The sequence below is a fragment of the Halichoerus grypus genome, chromosome 1, assembly GCF_964656455.1.
Source record: "Halichoerus grypus chromosome 1, mHalGry1.hap1.1, whole genome shotgun sequence".
Classification (NCBI taxonomy): Eukaryota; Metazoa; Chordata; class Mammalia; order Carnivora; family Phocidae; genus Halichoerus; species Halichoerus grypus.
In genome coordinates this window covers 110,001,166-110,021,301 of record NC_135712.1, presented here as the reverse complement: position 1 = coordinate 110,021,301, position 20,136 = coordinate 110,001,166, and the positions used below count along the sequence as shown (strand labels likewise).

The window sequence follows — 20,136 nt, the reverse complement described above, 5'->3', positions numbered from 1 at the left end:
AGAAATACTTGCCTTGGACAAATCGTAACACCAGGGCAGAGATTTTAAAGTAGAGGTGAAATTAGGGCAGCTGAGAGGAAGGGGTTATAATTCTCAGTCCTTATGATACCCCAAAAATAAGATGTTATAGGTAGAGAAGATGTTTGCAAAATGCTATCCAATAGGTGAGTGTTATAGACTCAAGGGAGAGAACCCCCCACGTGTAACGTGTAGTGGGTTTCAGATGTATTTTAGAGTTGAGTGAAGTTTTGTTTTTAAAACAAGGTTGTTTAGTTGTCTTAAGATATTTTGATCTCCCCAGAGAAAAGCATTTAAAATGGGCTAGCTAATACTTAAAAATAAAAAAGTAAAACTTAGAGTTAGGAAATGAAGGAAAGTGTTTAAACAGATTAGGAGATACGACTGTAGAGTAAATAACGCAGACTTTGTACATTTATTTGTAGGAAAGTTCCCTGTGAGGAGTCCTGTTGTTGCTAAGCCAACTGATTATAACTGTGGAGCTTACTACCATGTTTGCTGTCACGGTAGCAGTTAGCATTTCTTGAGCAATTCTGGAATGCCCCTCACTGTAGGGAGCAGCAACATGGTGCTTCTTCCAGTCTTAGACTGAATCAGCTCTGGATGTGTGCTGTGAACATGATCTCCGTTACTTGAGGGAGCTTTTCATCTGTGGGCATACCTCATCCCTTTGCTGTTGGACCCCACAGCTGGGTTTCCTCTTGGCTCGTGTGAGAACAGTCCATTGCTCCCCACGTCTCCCAGGATTCCTGTGGTTTACCGTGATACCACATCCCCCATTTCTTAGTAACCGTTTCCTAGATTCCTTGTATGTTTTATTTTCTGATTTATTCAGATACTCTGTGAGAGAGATACTTTATTCCCATTTCATAGATGAGGGCATCGATGTGCAGGTGGGTGCACAAAACCCCTCAGCGTACATGTCCAAAGTAGGTTTGGAAGCCTGTGCTAGACACTGCTGGTCAGTGGGGACAGACAGAGAATGTAGTCACTGCCCTCTAGGTGTTCACGCTTGGGGGTGGGGCATATAGCCAAACAATCCCAAGTATCAGAAAAAGAAGGAAGAGCTAATTGTGAAATGAATTAACTGCGGACGGAGTCCCAAGGACAGGAAGCCCATGGAGATCCACAGAGCAAGTGACGTTTGAATACCGTTTTGAAAGAAGAGGTGTTTTGACAGAGTTGGGGGATGTTGTGCAGGGAAGGGCACTTCTGGCGAAAAGATGGTGTCTGCATAGAAACAGGGTCATCGAAGAGTTGGACTTGTGGAACTGCCAGGACTTTTCTCATCTCATGCATTAGTTATCGGTGGGGCGGTGATAAAAGGCTGTGAGGAGCCTTGTGTGCTAAGGGGTCCATGGGTTCTGTCTGGGGGCTGGTGGGCAGCCAGGAAAGGACTTCTTAGTACTATTATTGTTATAACACTTATCCTAAGTTTCTTGTCTATAATATGGGGATGATTATAATTGGCAGTACCTTCTAGGGGTGAAATGAATCAGGTTTCTAAGGGTTTAGAACAGTTCCTGGCACCACATAGTAAATGGGCAGTAAATGTAGACTCTTAACTAGTTGCTACAATTGCTAGCCAGTACTTATGACATCATAACTAGCCAGTATTTGTTATTTTGTGTATTGTGCTGAGAAGTTTATAGACACGATCTGTAATCATAATAAGCTTGCTCTGTGGGTTCTGTTATTCCATTTTGAATACGAGAGACCTGAGCCTTAGAAGTTAAGTAACTGCTGGGGCTCCTGGGGGGTGCACTTGGTGAAGCATCCGACTCTTGGTTTCAGCTTGGGTCAAGAGATCGGGCTCTGCGCTCAGCAGAGTCTGCTTGAGACTTTCTCTCCCTCTGCCCCTCCCCGCTGTGCTCAAGCACTCTCTCTCTCTCAAATTAATAAATCTTAAAAAAAAAAAAAAAAGTAACTGCCAGTACAGATGAAGCTGGACTCACTAGGTATTTGGTCTTTCCTCCTTGCTGTGACGCGGTGGTTGCTAGGGGGAAGTGGTGGTGTGGGTCTGGGCCCCTTGGAGGCAAGAAGCATCGCTGGGAAGAAAGGTGCTGGCAGGGAACAGGCTGCAGGATTTCAGGGTTGTGGGCAGCATCAGAGGAATCAGAACCCTTATTCTTATGGGTGCCATGGGGTACAGGAAGAGCATAGCAAAGTCCAGGGTGCTGTAGAAACTGGAGAAAGATGAAATTGCTTGCAAGAGGAACAGCTCTAATTTTGGCTAGGAATTGTTGGGTGTTCAATATGGTGAAAAGTGACAAGACATATCATGGGCATGAAAGCTTTTTGGGGGCTACAGATAAATTAGAAGAAGCTTAAAATGCTTCGTGGTTAAACTCCCCAGGGAGCTGCTCTGTTTATCCCCAGTTGTTTCCCCTGTACCCCTGAGGTTTTGCTGGGTCAGGCATTTGTGATGGAGGAGAGACTTTTCTTGGTTGACTGTCCTCTCGGAACCACTATCCTGATCGCCCCCAAAACACAGGGAAGAAGTAGCTACCCTTCTTGCACACTGGGTAATTAATTTGTGACATATTCACTGAGCCATTTGGGCTGCAAAAATAAACCCTGCTGAATACGTAATTGACAGTCTGGTTTCTTATCTAAGCCAACCAGCTTACTTACACTTTGGGTCCCTGAAGACTGCAGTACTAACTTTTTTGACTCTAGGGACAAGCTTTTAGTTTCAAGTCAAGATTGCCTCCACATCTTTACAGTGTTCCTCGGATCTCATTTGTCATAAAAGAGCTATCTGCTTTGCTTACTGTGACAATAACCCTGAAGATTGGACAGAAGTGCTTGTATAAGTGTAATTTAAATTTATGCTATACATAGGCCTGAAAAGTAGGTTTTAATTGGTGGGGTAGCTCTGGCTACCTGGATAAAAAATTCTGTACTGCAAGGATTGGGGCCTGTGGGCTGTGACTTTGGCACCTGCCACTATCCTGTTCCCCAGTAATTCACCTAAAAGTTTTAGCATCTATTGATGAATCAAGCCCCAAATAATTTTTTGGGGGGATGGCTAGGTGTTGGCATTCTCACATAAAAATGAGCTTTCTCTCATCAACTGTGATAAATTGTAATTCTTTATAAAAAATGCAGAGTAAATGTTAAATTCCTTTCCTTTGACTATCAATCTTCAGAGTAAGAATTGCTGTAATTACATGGTTAGTGGTGGTAAACCAGTTTCTCTATTTTTTTTTTTTATTTAAAAAAATTATCTTTGGTCGTTGTGATGGGCTCATGGATTTTTATTCGTTCAGTATTTTACAGCCAATTACACTCATTCTTCATTTTAGTGTTCAGATTGTCCAAAAATTTGGCCAGTGGAAGAAGTTTCAAGCCTTTTGTATCCTTTTTGACATGACACCTTTTGTCTTAGAACACTATCTTGTTTTTTGGCACAGAAAGACATCCCAGGCTCATCTTGTACTTTTTCTGCCTCAGATCTGCAGACAGTTACTTCTCTGAGGAGCTGTACTTCTTTCTAATGGGGAAACAGTATTTAGAAGGCAAGATCTGGATGCTGAAGGTGCTCATCGGTACTAGGATGTATGGCATCTAAGCTCTGTCAATGGATGGATGGAGACATACATATCTGTGTATGTTGTGCATACGTATTGGAGTTTATATTCTTTTTTTTTCTTTTTTAAAGATTTTATTTATTTATTTGACAGAAAGAGAGCGAGAGAGGGAACACAAGCAGGGGGAGTGGGAGAGGGAGAAGCAGGCTCCCTGCTGAGCAGGGAGCCCGATGCGGGACTCGATCCCAGGACCCTGGGATCATGACCTGAGCTGAAGGCAGATGCTTAACGACTGAGCCACCCAGGCACCCCTGGAGTTTATATTCTTATTTCCAATTCATCTTTAACATTTTCATTTAACATTAAACTCTTTGTTAATTTTTGATTTTTATGTTTACTTTAAAAAGTTCTAATCAAGTTTAATATGCTGCAGTGTAACTCTGCATTACTTATCTTTGCTCTGTGCAAGCCTATGTCAGCTTTTTCCAAAGTAAAGTGTTACAGCTTGTTTCAAGTTCGGATGCTAGTGTGTGATAGTGGTCCTGGTGGTTTGTGTGTTTGTGTGTGTGTGTGTGTGTGTGTGTGTGTGTGTATGATCATTAAGTTTTTAATGAAATTAAAGGTAATGTCTGCCCATGAATCCTTTTGAGTTTCTTAGAAAAATGCACTCAGAAAATTTATATTTCACTTCAATTAAGAAAAAGGTTTATTAAGATTTTATGCATTGGGGTAGATGCTGTGGAGAATTTTAACCAAATGGGGGCTGTGCTGTCTGCCTTTAAGGGGCTATAATTTTTTTGTGGAGAGAAGACGCATCCCTAGGGGCGCCTGAGTGGCTCAGTCGGTTAAGCATCTGCCTTCGGCTCAGCTCATGATCCCAGGGCCCTGTGATCGAGCCCCACATCGGGCTCTCTGCTCAGCAGAGAGCCTGCTTCTCCCTCTGCCTGCCACTCTGCCTATCTGTGCTCTCTCTCTATCTCTCTGTCAAATAAATAAATAAAATCTTAAAAAAAAAAAAAAAAGATGCATCCCTAAAGCAGAGAGCAATCGGCAGTACATAATTACCTGTAATCATATAGGAAATGATGGGAGATGAAAAATTAGGGAAAGTTTTCTGAAGGAGAGAAATATGAGCCGGGCCTTAAAGAAGTCTAGCCTTCTAAGTAAAAATTAGGAAAGTTTTTGTTTTTTATTGCGTCTTCAAATGTATTTCTTGGTCTTAGATAATTGTCTTCCTTCCTGGCAAGCTGGGAGCAAACAAGTTAGGTTTCTAGATCTGTGTACTGTATTTGCTTCGTCTTTTCTGCTGTCATTTCTTTTGGTTTTGTTGGTTTGGGGGAATTACCTAGTCTTGGATTTACTGTTAAGAACCCATTGCCACTCAGCAGTTTCTCTGTTTTCTAGTCAGTTTTGATATTGATTCCTGCTTGAAGTAACTAATCATTTTCTATGAGAAAATGCTGATCAGAATCCCAGTTTAATTAATATTGTAGTTCTTTGTTCTTCATGGCTATTGGTTCATGCATGTACATTTACAGTTAGAATGTATTATGCAACAAAAATATCTTTTAGAAGTTTTTGTAGTTTACAGACTGATAACCTGTATTTTCATTTGCGGCACTCATGAAATCTTCCCAGGTAGTTGGGTATCTTCAGCTTGCAAATTAGGGTAAGAAAATCCAGGGCAAGTGGGAAAACTAGGAATTCTATCCTGGACTTCTGGTTCTGGGTCTTGTTTGCTTTACAGAATTTCCAAGCTGCTCATATGGATTGAGGGGTGACTGTGGAGCTGGGGTGGGGAGCGGTGTTGGGGTGAGGTGTGAAGGCGCTTTAGAAGGCTCATTGTTTAATGAGTTTTTATTTGTTGTGCATCTTGCAGGTTGATTGCTTAAAGCATAATGGAATTTTAAGAAAAAACAGCTCGTGTGAGATGAAAAATTTTTTTTTTGGTAGCTTATCCATAAGACACAGTATTCAAAGAGGATAGTAAAGTCTCTCACAGCACTTTTGTTCCCCACACTGTTTCCCAGCCGTCGCATCACACACTTCCAAGGGAATTGTTATTAGTTGCTTGTGTATCTTCTGAAATATATTTGTATGTATGTCCTTAATGTATGTTCTTATGTTCCTTTAAGAAAATCAGTGCCTGTTCTATACTGGGCATATAGTTGTCCTGTTCTTTTAAAGTGTTCCAGGCTACTAACTTTGTAATGACTTACGAAAGCTAGATCTTTTTGTGTTTTGCAATCCTCACTGGAATGTTAATTCCATAATGAATAGAAACGCTCTTTTCTTTTCTTTCTTTCTCTCTCTCTCTCTTTTTTTTAAGACATTAAGTTTCAGAGTCATTTTCAGATGAAGTATATATAGTCTTTCAAATGAAATCCCTGGAATCAAGTGGCTCTAAATTCATTTCAGCTCACCATTATCTGGGAGTGAAGGGATATCTGGAATATATTGACAGGATAGAAAACATATTAAGTCCAGGGTCAGTAAATTACCTGTTGGAGTGTCTTTGTGAAAGTAACACAGCTAAAGTGAATAGATTTCGCTAAATGAATATATCATGCATCAGTCTTTGGTCTCCAGAAAAATAAGACCAGGTGAGTTCTGGAGGAGAGGATAATGGGGTTGGGTCCACTTGGTCTGTGCCATGTGTAAGCATATTTATGTTTTAGAGCTTTTTGGCCTAGAGGTACTTTACATGGTTATTTGGCAATATGATGTCTGTAGTTTTTGTATTTGTGCTCTAATGAAAGACTCTCACCTGTCTAAAGCTTGTTCAGAAGTACGAACTTCACGGCAACTGCATTTAAGACTTAAGTAGTCAACGTGGTGCTTTTACTGCAGAGACTTGACTCAAGCCAAGCTGATCATGGAACTAAATTCCAATGCAAAGTGCACAAAGAAAATGTAGCTTATCTTGCTCCGTAAATGATCAGGGCTTTCCACCACATCCTTGTTAGCAGAAGGTGGGAGCGGAGTGATGATAATGAAATGTCCTGTGTAATAATTTAAGTAGTTCTGACGCCTCCACTGTGTTGGCAGCGAACACCTTTCTCCAGTCGCCTCCCTTTCTCCTCCCACCCAGGTCCTCGGGGAGCCGTCCCTTTACGTGTGAAGCTTTAGTTGTGCACAGAGGTATGTCCTCTACGTAGGGAAGCACAGCTGTGGTTTCCTCACGGAGCCCGTCGTGTTGCTGCAGCTTTCCTCCCCTGGGGCAATGAAACTCCAGGCTTGGTCTCAGATGTGTAAGGCTGTGGGGACCTGTCTTAAGGGGTTAATTAAATGCACCAGTTTAATACTCGTAAAAATAATGTGCCTTTTACTCCATGTTAGGAATATCTCACCATGGCCAAGGCCGCTACTCATTCAGGTATATGCAGGAATCTGAAAAGCTTCGCGAAACCTACTGTATGATAATCACAGCATTAATTTCAGACAGCTCTCTCACGCCCCTGAGAAGGGAGTTGAGCCTGTTGGGGCAGACGTTTTGTATGTGCCCGTCTGTTAGGAGGAAACCCCTGTAGCTGTCCTTGTGCCGAGAAATTAGTGGGGTGATTGATGTGTTGAATAAGAAAGTCTTGTTCTAGGGGCTAAAATTGGATTCTGTGGTTGCCAAGAGCCTTGGCTTCAGATGCTGGTATGGGGCTGATAGGGAAAAAGGACCACTGGAAAAATCCCTAAATGCAACAGTTAGCATTGTATACATCAGCATGGAAACAAACTGGAGACCTGACAGCCAGAGGGCCAAACCAAGGAAGGTGTCAAATGCTCTTCTCAGGTATGAGATACTCCCCAGCACCTAGGATGAAGAAAGGCGTGGTTAGGAGCTGACTTGCTTCCTAGGGATGCAATTCTTGCTCCTACCAGCCCTCCCCTGTCAGCCCCTCTTCCTCCTTTCCCTGCCCGAGACCTTGCCACCCATTTCCTTTGTTGGCCAGTCTGGTCTCTTTTTACCCTGAAATCCCTAAGCATTAACTGTCTGTCACACAACTGTGCAGTTATTTATATATTGCCTTGTAATGGTCCTTATATTTTTTGGAGTATTGTCCATCCTTCCTTGAACTTCAGAGAGGAAGGAAGTTCTGTCCATTTTCCTTTAGCTCACTCCCACCCTGACTGACACCCATAGACTTTTCCACAGCAGCCAATCCTCCTTACCTTCTTCTTTGCCTCGGCCAGTGAGATCCTACTTTCACCTAAGGTGACTTCCTTCCTATGTGTGGGCTCCTGCCTGCCTGGGCCTGGAAATCATGTATGTTTGCTTTCTCCTGGGCATGCACCACAGTTCTAAGCATGTTACATAGCTCACTTAATTCTCAAAATAACCCTGTAGTCTAAGTACACTTATCAGCCCTGTGTTATAGACAAGTAACCGAGGCACCTGGAGGTTGAGTGACTTGCTCAAGATCCCCAAACTGGCAAGTGACTGGGGCCAGGACAGGAACCATGTCATCTGACTTCACAGCCTATGCTCTTCACCACCACCAGGCGAGTTAACATATGCTGGGAGCTTAGATGGGGCGGGCTGGGTATCCAGTGAGGGCACAACCAGTACCCTGACTGTGCAGAATAAACCTACCTATCCCTGTGTCTGTGGGTACTTCTGTTGTCATAATCACATTCTTTAAGGCATTGAAATCACAGAAGATAACGGTCCCCATACCTGTGTCTTTACCCTGACCCTTTTTCTGAGTGTCAGACCTGTGTATCCACCTGCCCTTGGACATGTTTTCCCATGACACCTCTCTGACACCTAAAATTCAAGTGTTGAGCTCAGAAACCCCGGTAAGATCAATGGATTGTGTCAATGCCAGTATCCTGGTTGTGATATTGTACTGTAGTTTTGCAAGATGTTAGCATCTGGGGAAGGTGGGTAAAGGATACGTCAGATCTTTGTGTAATATTTGTTAAAACTGTACAAAGTTGAATTAAAAAGTTAATAAAAACAGACTGAAGTCAGCCCCTTCCCCTGCTCAGTCTCCCAATTCCACACCTCAGTCGATGGCACCAGGATCGGCTCAACCACCCCGCTGAGAAATCCGGAAGCTGCCTTGCCCCTCTCTTTCCTTCTTTCCGGTATCAGGTTGGTTACCATTTTACCTGTCTCTTCTTTGTTCCCTCCTTGCTCATCTCCCTACTGAACTTCATAGTCCTCTTTTATTTTGTCTCCCTTACAACTATCTAGAGGGTCTTAATTTACGTATCTGATCTTATCATTCCTTTGCTTAAAATCCTTCAGCAGCTTTTAATCATTTGTGATGAGAGACCAAACTCCATAGCTTGTCACTGCCAGGGTCAGAGTCATCTGGGCTGCCGGTTATTAATGCAGACAGACTTCAGGGGTTGCAATCTCTGGAGTCGGACCTATAGCTGTGTGTTTAACCAGCGCCCTCTGGTGGTCATTTCATGCACTAGCGCTTGAGGACCTCAGGCCTGGGCCACCTACCTAGCCTCACTGGCCCTTTCTCCCTCTGCGTTTCTGGCGCCCTCATTACCTGGCACGTTGCACACTGCTGTTTGTGTGTGTGGAACTCCTTTGAACCGTCCCTCAAGACTTGGCTACAGTGTCCGCTTGCTTCCTCACCTGTGTCCCGTGGTGCGTCGGAGCGCTTAATCTCACTGCTGTCAATCTCTGTGTCCCTGTGTGTCTCCCCGACTCAAGGATGAATTGCCCCAGGTCGGGGCTGCTTTCTCTTCACTGTTTGTAGCCTCAGACCCCAAGGGGAGCTTCTGGCCCAGGGTAGGCATTTAATGTTTGCAGCTAAATGGTTTTATTCTATCTTGACTAGTCACCTTGTTCTTACAGTTAAGAGTACTTAATATCATCGCTCAGTAAATAAAACCAGAGAGAAATAGCTTCTTAAAAATAACAGTAAAATTACTCATCCAGACAAAAACAGGTATTGGGTATTTGCCACGAAACACCAGTATTCTACAGGTAATTCTGTGTTAGAGGAGAACTTTTTTAAAGCGTGAAAAAAATGTCATACTTTATCACCACAGCATTTCTACTGTCTCTCCCCCGCTGCCATCCCCCCCACCCCCCTGTTTTTCCTGCTCTCCAGCCAGAGGGCCTGATTTCACCAACTGACCATTCAGCAGAACACAACATTCCAGCCATTGGGCTGACTCTGTCAATCTCATGTCGCACTGAGACAGCGGGTTTCATTTGGGCTCTTCTTTATCCAGGCTGCCAATCAGCATGCTGATTCCCCCCCCCATTCCCCAAGTGAATAGTGGCTGAATAGGGAATTTCAGGTTTTCTGTGAATCATTTTATAGGATACAACTGACTAACTTTTTAAAGCCTTTTATTGTGGAAATTTCAAACATATAGAGATACAGAAGAATTAAGTCCCTGTTACTGTTCACCCCAGGTTTAACCATTAACACATGGACACTCTTATTTCTGCCCCTTTTCCTCCTCCCACCCCCTCAAAATCATATCATCTTGCGGTGGATTACTTTGCAGTAATGCAGGTGATTTCTTACTGATAGTAAAGTATTTGAAGAAAACATTTAAAAAATTATATAAAAATATAAAAAAATAAAAAATTATATAACAACTGTATTGAGATATTAATATGCTTTACAACTCACTTAAAGTGTATGTTAGTGGTTAGTGTGTTCACAGAGTTGTGAAACCATGGCCCTATTTTATTTTTAAATTTTTATTAAATTTTTATTTGGGGGTGTTTGGCTTGCTCAGTCGGTGGAGCATGAGATTCTTGAACTCGGGGTTGTAAGTTCAAGCCCCATATTGGGTGTAGGGATTACTTAAAAATTAAAGTCTTAAAAAATTTTTTTTTGAGTGTAGTTGACATACAGTGTTATGTTGGTTTCAGGTGTACAACATAGTGATTCATGATTCAACATCTGTATACCTTCTGCCCACCACAGCTACCATCTGTCACTGTATGTTGCTATGATAATATCACTGACTGTATTCCCTATGCTGTACCTTTTATTCCCATGACTTACTCATTCCGTAACTGGAAGCCCGTACCTCCCACACTCCTCCTCCCATTTTGCCCATCCCCCCAGCCCTTCCCTCTGGCAGCCATCATTTTGTTCTCTGCATTTATAGGTCTGATTCTGCTTTTTGTTAATTCATTTGTTTTTTAAGATTTCACACATGTGTGAAATCATAAGGTATTTGTCTTTCTCAGTCTTACTTCGCTTTACCACACTACCCTCTAAGTCCATCCATGTTGCAGATGGCAAGATCTCATCCCTTTTTACAGCTGGGTAATATCTATTGTATATATTTACACAACATCTTTATCCATTCATCTCTTGGTGGACACTTGGGTTGCTTCCAGAATTTGTCTATTGTGACTAGTGCTGCAATAAACATAGGGGTGCATATATCTTTTCAAATTAGTGTTTTTGTGTTTGTTGGGTAAATACCCAGGAGTGGAATTACTGGATCGTAGGGTAATTCTATTTTTAATTTTTTGAGGAACCTCCACACTGTTTTCCACGGTGGCTGCATCAATTTACATTCCCACCAGTAGAGCAAGAGGGTTCCTCCTTCTCCACATCCTTGCTAACTCTTGTTGTTTCTTGTGTTTTTGATTCTAGCCATTCTGACAGGTGTGAAGTGATGGCTCATTGTGGTTTTGATTTGCATTTCCCTGATTATGAGTGATGCTGAGCATCTTTTCATGTGTCTGTTGATCATCTGTATGTCTTTTTGAGAAATGTCTATTTATAGTCTCTGCCCATTTTTAAATCAGATTTTTTTTTTTTGCTGTTGAGTTGTGTAAGTTTTTTGTTTCTTTTGGATACTACCCCTTTATCAGATAATGTCACTTGCTAATATCTTCTCCCATTCCATAGGTTGTCTTTTTGATTTGTTGATGGTTTCCTTTGCTGTGCAGAAGCTTTTTATTTTGATGAAGTCCCAATAGTTTATTTTTGCTTTTGTTTCCCTTGCCTCAGGGAACCTATCTAAAAAAAATGTTGCTATAGCCGATGTCAAAGAGATTACTGCCTGTGTTCTCTTCTAAGAGTTTTATGGTTTTAGGTCTCATGTTTAGGTCTTTAATCCATTTTGAGTTTATTTTGTGTGTGGTGTTAGAAGTGTTCCAGTTTCATACTTTTGCATGTAGCTGTCCAGTTTTGCCAGATCATTTATTGAAGAGATTATCTTTTCCCTGTTGTGTACTCCTTTTTTTTTTTTTTTTTTTAAGATTTTATTTATTTATTTGACAGAGCACAAGCAGGGGGAGTGGCAGGCAGAGAGAGAGGGAGAAGCAGGCTCCCCACTGAGCAGGGAGCCCCATACAGGGCTCGATCCTAGGACCCTGGGATCATGACCTGGGCTGAAAGCAGCTGCTTAACCGTCTGAGCCACCCAGGTGCCCCTCCTATTGTGTACTCTTGCCATGGCCACATTTTAGAACATTTTTATTACCCTTAAATCCTGTACCCATTACTGGTTGCTCCCCATTTACCCTAACTTCCCCTCTGCTTTAGGTAATGTAAATCTAGATTTGCCTGTTCTCAACATTTCATATAAATATGTGGTCCTTTGAAGCTGCCTTCTTGCAGTTAGCATAATGTTTTCAGGGTTCATCCATGCTGTAGTATGTGTCAGTCGTTCCATTCATTTCTTCTCATGACCAAATGGTATTCCGTTGTGTACATATAACGTATTTTATTTATCCATTCACCAGTTGATGGGCGTTTGGATTGCTTTCACTTTTTGGCTATTGTGAATCATGCTGCTATGAACATTGGTTTATAAATCTTTGTGTGGACATGTGCTTTCATTTCTTTTGGGAATATTACTAGTTGTGGAATTGATGGGTTTTATGGTAACTCTATGTTTAACTTTTTTTTTTTTTAAGGATTTTATTTTTTTGAGGGAGAGAGCGAGAGCAGGGGGAGGGACAAAGGGAGAGGGAGAAGCAGGCCTCCCGCAGAGCAGGGAGCCTGATGTGGGACTTGATCCCGGGACCCTGGGATCATGACCTGAGCCGAAGGCAGACACTTAACCGACTGAGCCACCCAGGCGCCCCTACGTTTAACTTTTTGAAGAAATGCGAAACTGTTTTCCACAGTGGCTATATCATTTTACATTCCCACCAGCAATACATGAAGATTCTAGTTCATACACATCCTCAACGCTACTTGTTACTATTTGTCTTTTTGTTTATAACTGCCCTAGTGGTATCTATTTCCCTGGTAGCTAATGATGTTGAGCATCTTTTCATCTGCTTATTGGCCATTTGTTTATGTTCTTGGAGAAATGTCTGTTCAGATCATTTGCCCATTTTTTATTATCAAGTTGTAATAGTTCCTTATATATTCTAGATCCAAGTCTCTTATCAGATACATGATTTGCAAATATTTTCTTCCAATTTGTAGGTTGTCTTTTCACTTTATTGATGGTGTCCTTTGATCAAGAAAGCATTTTAACAACAACAAAAAAAAGTGAGAAAAATGGTGGAAAATCTTCCAATCATTCTTACTGTGTATTTAGAGGTGGAATGTGCTTGTGTCTTGCATGCACTGAAGTGTTTTCTCCCCACCTTTCAGTCTGCACCAAAGTCAGGCTGATGAAATCCTCTACATCTTACAGTTCTGAGAAGCAGCCTGCTCTCCCTGTGGAGAGGCAAGAATTTTTATTATAGTGGTGTAGCTAGGAAGAATTTTCTAGGATATAGGTTTCTCCTTCGAGGAGACTGTCCTCTTTGACTAAAGTTCTTTATCAAGTGGATCACCTTAAAAATGTGCACCTAACTCTCTGGGACTGGTGGAAGTTTTTAAACAATCTCTATTGAATTTATTTTACAGAGTGAGTTCCCGCTTGCTTTGATATCAGAGGAAAGACTTTGGCTGGGAAAATGAGCCTCACAAAATTAAAGGACACACATATATATTTATTGGAAGTTTATTAAAGAGAATTGAAAGTTCACTATTTGCACGGGCCTTTGTAGTGCGTTGACTAGCAGGTGCTTCTAGTTGCATTGGCTATAATAAAGACAGAGCATGCTAGAGAGGGAATTTGGCATTTCCTAGATGGTGTTTGAAAGCTAGGTATGCAGTGATGAGTTTAAACTAGAAAGCAAAGATGTTTGTAGGAAGATTTGAGAGGCAGAATAATTGGGGAGTGACTTGATTTAGTGGTTATTTTGGGAGCATCTTACAGGGTATTGATTCAAGTCAATACTTAGATGTTGACTATGTAAGGCATAGTTTTATGGAGATGAAAGAGAGGATGAAAGAGGAAATTGTGATATATCCGAGAACAGGGGGAGAGCCCCTTTAGGTGGTGGGTTGGTGTCCAGAGACCAAAGAAGGCTACATATTCGATTTGACATTTGAATTGGGTCCAGAAAAATTCTCAGGAGTGAACACAGGTGAGTAGAGAAGGTATGGTAGATAAAGAGCATTATAGGCCTGAGAGTCAGAGAGAAAGCAACTGTAGCTACTTAATGGTAGGTAGTATTTGAAATGATTTTAAGTCCTAACTAAGGAATTTGGCCTTAATTCATGAAGGATTGCAGATCCATTGAAGGTTTTGGAATCATGAAACTGACGTGGATTGATTTCATAAGTACTTACCCAGAGCATTATGATAGGCATTGGCAGCTCGCTGCAGCAGAGGCAGGGTCTACGGTCAGTGACAGCAGGTGCCGTCCGCTGACAGTCAAGAGCGACGGGAGAGTTTTCAAAAAACTCTTCATCCCGATCATGTGGTGATGAGAGCTACCACATGTTGATCAATTTCTGCATTGCATGCATCATGCTAAGTAACTCATCCTTACAGTAACTCGTGTGTGTGTGTGTGTGTGTGTGTGAGAGAGAGAGAGAGGGAGAGAGATTGATTCCTATTGCAGAGGAGGAAATTGAAACTTAGCAGAAGTTAGACACCATTTTTCACATCACACAGCCGAGTAGCAGAATGAGAATTTGCACCGGGGCCATCCTATTCCGAAGTTCATTCTACCAAAATCGCTAAATGCAGCCCTGTGTTGTTTTCTGCTCACGTCTCCTGGCCAGGGTACCTTCTCCTTGAGCCCCACTGCACTTGGCATGCTCTGTGTTTGCCCCCAGGGTGGATGTTACTTCCCTACTGGGCTCCTCCCAGTTTTCTTTTTAATACTGCAGGTATTCTAGGCCCAGGAGGATCATCTTTAATGTAACTTGGCACATCTCTGTTCTCACCTTTATGTGTTTATCGATTTATGTGTTTTCATGTACTAGAGTGGGGCATCTCACACCGGGTGGTGTACTTCAGGTCTAGCTGTGGGGCCTTGCATAAGCTTGCTGTGCCTGGATCTAGACAATGCTAGATTGAGCTGCATGATGTCTGAAACCCCTTCTGTCTTGGGGGATTAGGCAATAGTGGCCAGAGGATTCAGGGAGCTAGGGGGAGTTTTGTCAAAGGGACCAGTCATTCTTTTCAGTCCTGGCCCCCTGACGCCACTCTTAGTCATGTTTATGTGCATAAACTATCTGATCATCTGCCTTCATGGCCCTGAAGTTCTCAGTATCAATGAACTACAAATGATGTGGCTGTATCCTCAGAGCTGCTTGAATGTAGAGCGGCGCCACCTGCCGAGTGGCCTCCTTGATCATGGTCTGCATTTTTGCCACCTTCGAATATTCCCCTCATCCCCACCATCTTCCCTATGATTCCTCTTTTCTTTTCATCACCTGAAACTGGGCCCCTTACTCCAGACCAGTTAAATCAGGATCTGGCGGGAGGGGCTGAAGCGACTGGCATTAGGTAGAAACTCCCCTGGGTCCTGCCACTGCTGCCCCCAGGGCTCAGCTTCATTCTCAGCCATAACTAAGCAGGAGAGGGGGGGGGTGGTCAGTGAATCCAAATAATCTTAAGGGGTAGAGTACTGGTGGCCATTTGCAATTTTCTGTTTTTAATTTTTTTTAAAGATTTATTTATTTATTTGACAGAGACATAGCGAGAGAGGGAACACAAGCAGGGGGAGTGGGAGAAGGGAGAAACAGGCTTCCCGCAGAGCAGGGAGCTTGATGCGGAGCTCGATCCCAGGACCCTGGGACCATGACCTGAGCCGAAGGCAGACGCTTAACTGACTGAGCCACCCAGGTGCCCCTTTGTTTTTAATTTTTAATAAAAGTTTTGTGTGCATCCTAATTTTTAAAACTAATCCTTTCTAGGCTGTCTTATGTCCCAGACCTCTGAATCTCCCTGATTGATATAATTTAATGCCAGTACTACTAAGATGGCTACATTTGCATTCCATTTGAATCCCCAAAGGCATTCAGATTGTGGAATGTCCTATTCAGCATATTTTTTTAAAGAAATGCATATGTTTATATAAACATTCCAGCACATATAAAGGAAAAAAACCCTGAAAAGACAAATATTAAAATATTTAATTATGAGTGAGGAGATTACAGATGTTTTTCTTTTCATATCTGCATTGTACATTTTCTGTAGTGAACATATATTTCTTCCATATTTTAAGAAACAATCTTAAAAAGAAAATATACCCTGGACAAAGTTAGGGGTGTGTGAATGTGTGTGTTATTTTTAGCTCCTGAGGCTAAAATATTCTGTGGGGGTATTGAGGATGGTACCATACTGAGAGTGAGTTAATAGCAAGGCTTGGCACACAAAAGCTAGGATTTGGATCCTTGTTATTTTTGTTTTTGCTTATTATAGCTAAGCTAAACTTGTCCCATCTGATGGTTGGCATTTTGTTTTGTTAAACAAGTGTCATGAGACTATTAGTCCATAAAGGGGGCACCAGAAGATGATGACACTGATAATTTACTGTCATGTTTTTAATGGCGATAGATTAATTTTAATGACGATATCTGTTATTGGTGGTGCTTTCTGAAGAACAATATTATATTAGGAACAGAATGTTGACCTAGTATCTGTTCATCTTTTTGCACTGGCTTATTACTAGAGTTAACATGTGCATTTGAATTTTGATTTTAAAAAAGACACAGTGAGGAATAAGTGGTTCAGACCAAGACTTAGCAGTAGTTCTCTCTGGGTAATGTTGTCACGTACTTTTACGAGTACTTAAAAAATAAAAACAAAACCCTGAATCCCCAACAGATGTTAGGTTTTTGCTCTTACTTTTGTCAAAATTGGTTCCTTTAAAAATAAGGTGGGAGAGCCAGTTGCCAGGATAATGGGAAAATAGCATTGTGTGGTAATGTTTCAGTAGGGTGGTTTCTTCTGAAATGCTGTTTCGCTAATCCTTGGGGAAATTTGGCTGTGAGCATGCAATTATTACATTTTTATCCACAGAATGGGCTAAAGTTGGCGTCACATCCCTCATGGTTGCCAAAGGCAACACACTGATTTAATTTGTGCCCCTCTGGCAGACATTTTTGAATATTTTTAGTGATTTTTTTTTTTTGTAATGGTACTTTTCTATTTCCTTTCCAGTCTCCTACCTTTTGTTGCTCACTACTCTTTCTGATTGAGTTCTGAGGTATCATGTGTTGGTAGAATAATTGAAGGTCCAGATGGTTGTCCCAAGAGGCAGCTGTGCTGGTGTTTTTAGCGGGTGTGGGGAGGGGGAGTGCAGGTCAGGATGTTGTCATGGGCCAGCCCGTGGTGAATGCCACTCCTCTTACAGACGGACAAAAATGGAACAAATCTTAATTAGGTATGTTTTAAATCCAACTTGGAGAGATGCATTTGGAGGATTTTGAATTGCTTTGGAGTAGAATTGAAATTTTTGAGGTGCTCACCTCCTCTGTTTCCTGCTTGTGGCTTTGAAATTTTTTATGCTGTTGTTAGCATAATGTGGAACATCACGAAATGCACATAACTCAAGTGCAGGCATCTCTACTCCTCCGTTAAGAGTCACAGAGACACACGGGGAGAGCTGCCTTCTCCACCAAGAGCTGGCCAACATTCCTGTGGGGGGTGGAGGGCCGTCCACGTTGCCTTACTGGGGTGGGTGTGCTTTTTTGTACAATGCTTGCACATGCCAAAACCACTTTTCTATAATAGATGTTTGTTTTATATGTACATCCTTAAGCTAATCAGAAGGCGGGGAGAAAACATTAATTCTTATATTCATCATGTCTAGAAATTTAGGTTTGTTTGTTTTTAATGCAGAGTGGACACAAATATCTACCAGATATCTCCGAGAGCAGCTGGCCAAGATTTCCGACTTCTACCACGTGGCTTCCAGCGCGGGGGATGGTCCTGTCCCGGTGCCACCGGATGTGGAGCAGGCCATGAAGCAGTGGGAGTACAACGAGAAGCTGGCCTTTCACATGTTCCAGGTAACCTTCTCAAGAGCCTCAAGGCCCTTGAGCATGCTTTTAAGAAGAGAGCAAAGTCCTTACAGTTTAAGTGCTATCTTTATATGAACCAAATACATTCAGAGAAAGCAGTCTGACATTTCTCACCTTGAGTTGTATTCACGGTACCACCTTTGCCTCGAGATGACAGCCGCTGCTTCTATATATTGACCTCCAGCTTTCAGTGATCTTAGCTCTTTTGATGCTGTTAATTTTTTGGTAATTTCTCTATTAAGTATCCCTTCCAAACCTCTTATTTTGAAAAATTTGGATACGATTATTCAAAAAAATATTTCTGTTGGTGCTTCCTATCTCCTCGATCTCCATTAGGGCTTAGTTTCTCCACAGAAGGGTCGTCTTAATTTGGCTCAGGGACAGTTTAAAATATAGTTGGGAGGATGAGTAAGGGCACGGAGCAAGCCCTGAATGCTCTTCAGACAAGCTGATGTAAATCATATTGACCAGAAGAGGGCGCTTGTGCTGTTGTTTGCCTCTTCCTAGCAAGGAGGGAGAAATGTGTTGAAGTTGTATGACTAGCAGAGACTTTCACTACCTGCTATCTTGTTCAGAGAGGAAGGGGGTAAAAGGGATGTGTGGTTTCAAAATTCCCCCCTTAGAACTTTATAATTTCCAGGTTGTAAGTGACTTTTTCTAAGAGTTTAAAGTAAGCCCGGTTCTTTGGGAAGTAGCATTGTTAGTTTTAAGTCAGTTAAAAATCATCTTATAAATCCTAGTTCCATTTAGCAGAGGACTACCTTGGTACCTTCTCTGAGCCTTTATGACTTTTATTGAGCTGAGGATTTAGTCCACATCTTTGAAAAAAGTGTCTCTCAACATGCTTAATATTTTTGGAAGGATTACTTTATGTATTGGGAACACTGAAATCCGTATCTCCTTTATAGGAGGCAGTTGGGTCCTAAACAGATGAATTTAATTGGGACATTAATGTTTAAATTTAAAAGTTTATTATATTTTAATTGGCCATATTCTGAAACATGAGGAAATTGTGCAGAAATAAGGGTATGGGTAAATACACAAAAACATCTTGAGGATGGATATGACGTAGCCATTGAAAGTCATGTTTAGAAAGATTTGTTTTGAACCTTACATTTGCCATCTCTTCTGCCTTAAATACAAAATTCCATTTTTTTCATTTCTTTATTAAAGTTCACATCACAGGTCTTAAAATTTTAAATTGAACTTTTTCTGTGACTAACCTTTTAACTCTTTGATATTAAGCTTTTTAAAAATTAGAAATGAGCAACAAGTAGATACCTTGATATCACGTCAGTGTGGTGACACTGTAATCTTTTAAATACTGAAGCTATAATTTATCAGTATATTTTCACACAAATTGTTGATAATCATGATAGTGGAGCACTGGTGATAAATAGGTATGAAAATGTTGCTAGGAATAAAGTAGGAGTTCATATTTACTACTAAGCTTGTTGCCACAGTGACCATAAAAATATGTGTCTTTCCCAGAAAACGTATCTTTTTGTTTCTGTTTTGAAGATTCTTTCATGATGTGAATCATAATACAAAACTAGAACATGACATTAAATACATACATGCGTAGACTGTCATAGAAGAATTGTGTATTTATATGAATGCATGTGTGTTTATATGAAGGTAATAGATGAAAATGTTAATGGTGCTTATGTTAAGAGGGGCTATACCACCCCTGTGAGGCATTTTGGAAATTTGAGGTGTGTTGTTACTTTTAGTGTAGTTATGTTGGAATATGTATACATTATTTTCTAATAAATTTTTTTCATTTCTTTATGTTAATGGTTAATTAGGACATTATATTGATTTTTAAGGTTATATTTTATACATAGGTTATAGTATCTGAAATTCATTTTAGGATAGAGGCAGGGGTTATTAGGAGAGCATTAGATATGATGGGATTTTCAGCTGCTTGCTGAGATGCTGGTATGATGGGGGCTTTTGTTCTTCATAATTAGCACCATTGGACAAGTTTTCTCCTGTGAGTATAAGTTCATACACCCCTGAAATCTAGCCAGGCGCTCGACATGCCCTGGGAGTCTGAAAGCTTCTGAATTTCCTTTCTCATAGGAATTAATTTTTTTCAGTTTAGAATGAAGCAGATTACCAAAAAAAGCAAAAACAACAAAAATACTCGCCCCAAACCGACCACACAGAATCACACTGGGTCTTTGTTTTGTTTAGAATTTGGACTGTGATCCAGGAGACTGTATTTTTACTACAACAACAAAAATAATAATAGTAAAATTATACTTAAGCATAAGAGTTAAGAGTAATAGTGCTCTTTTTTGAATGTTAATT

General features: G+C 41.2%; 1 protein-coding gene across 5 annotated transcripts in view; it reads left to right on the top strand.

The window, feature by feature from the left end:
• MED12L (mediator complex subunit 12L) overlaps positions 1 to 20,136 on the top strand; it is a 318,467-nt gene that overhangs the window by 49,750 nt on the left and 248,581 nt on the right. For all 5 annotated transcript variants that reach the window (XM_078070369.1, XM_078070350.1, XM_078070359.1 and 2 more), the window contains one exon: positions 17,639 to 17,808. In XM_078070369.1, the coding sequence (XP_077926495.1) occupies positions 17,639 to 17,808 (170 nt within the window). The remainder of the gene's footprint in view (positions 1 to 17,638; positions 17,809 to 20,136) is intronic.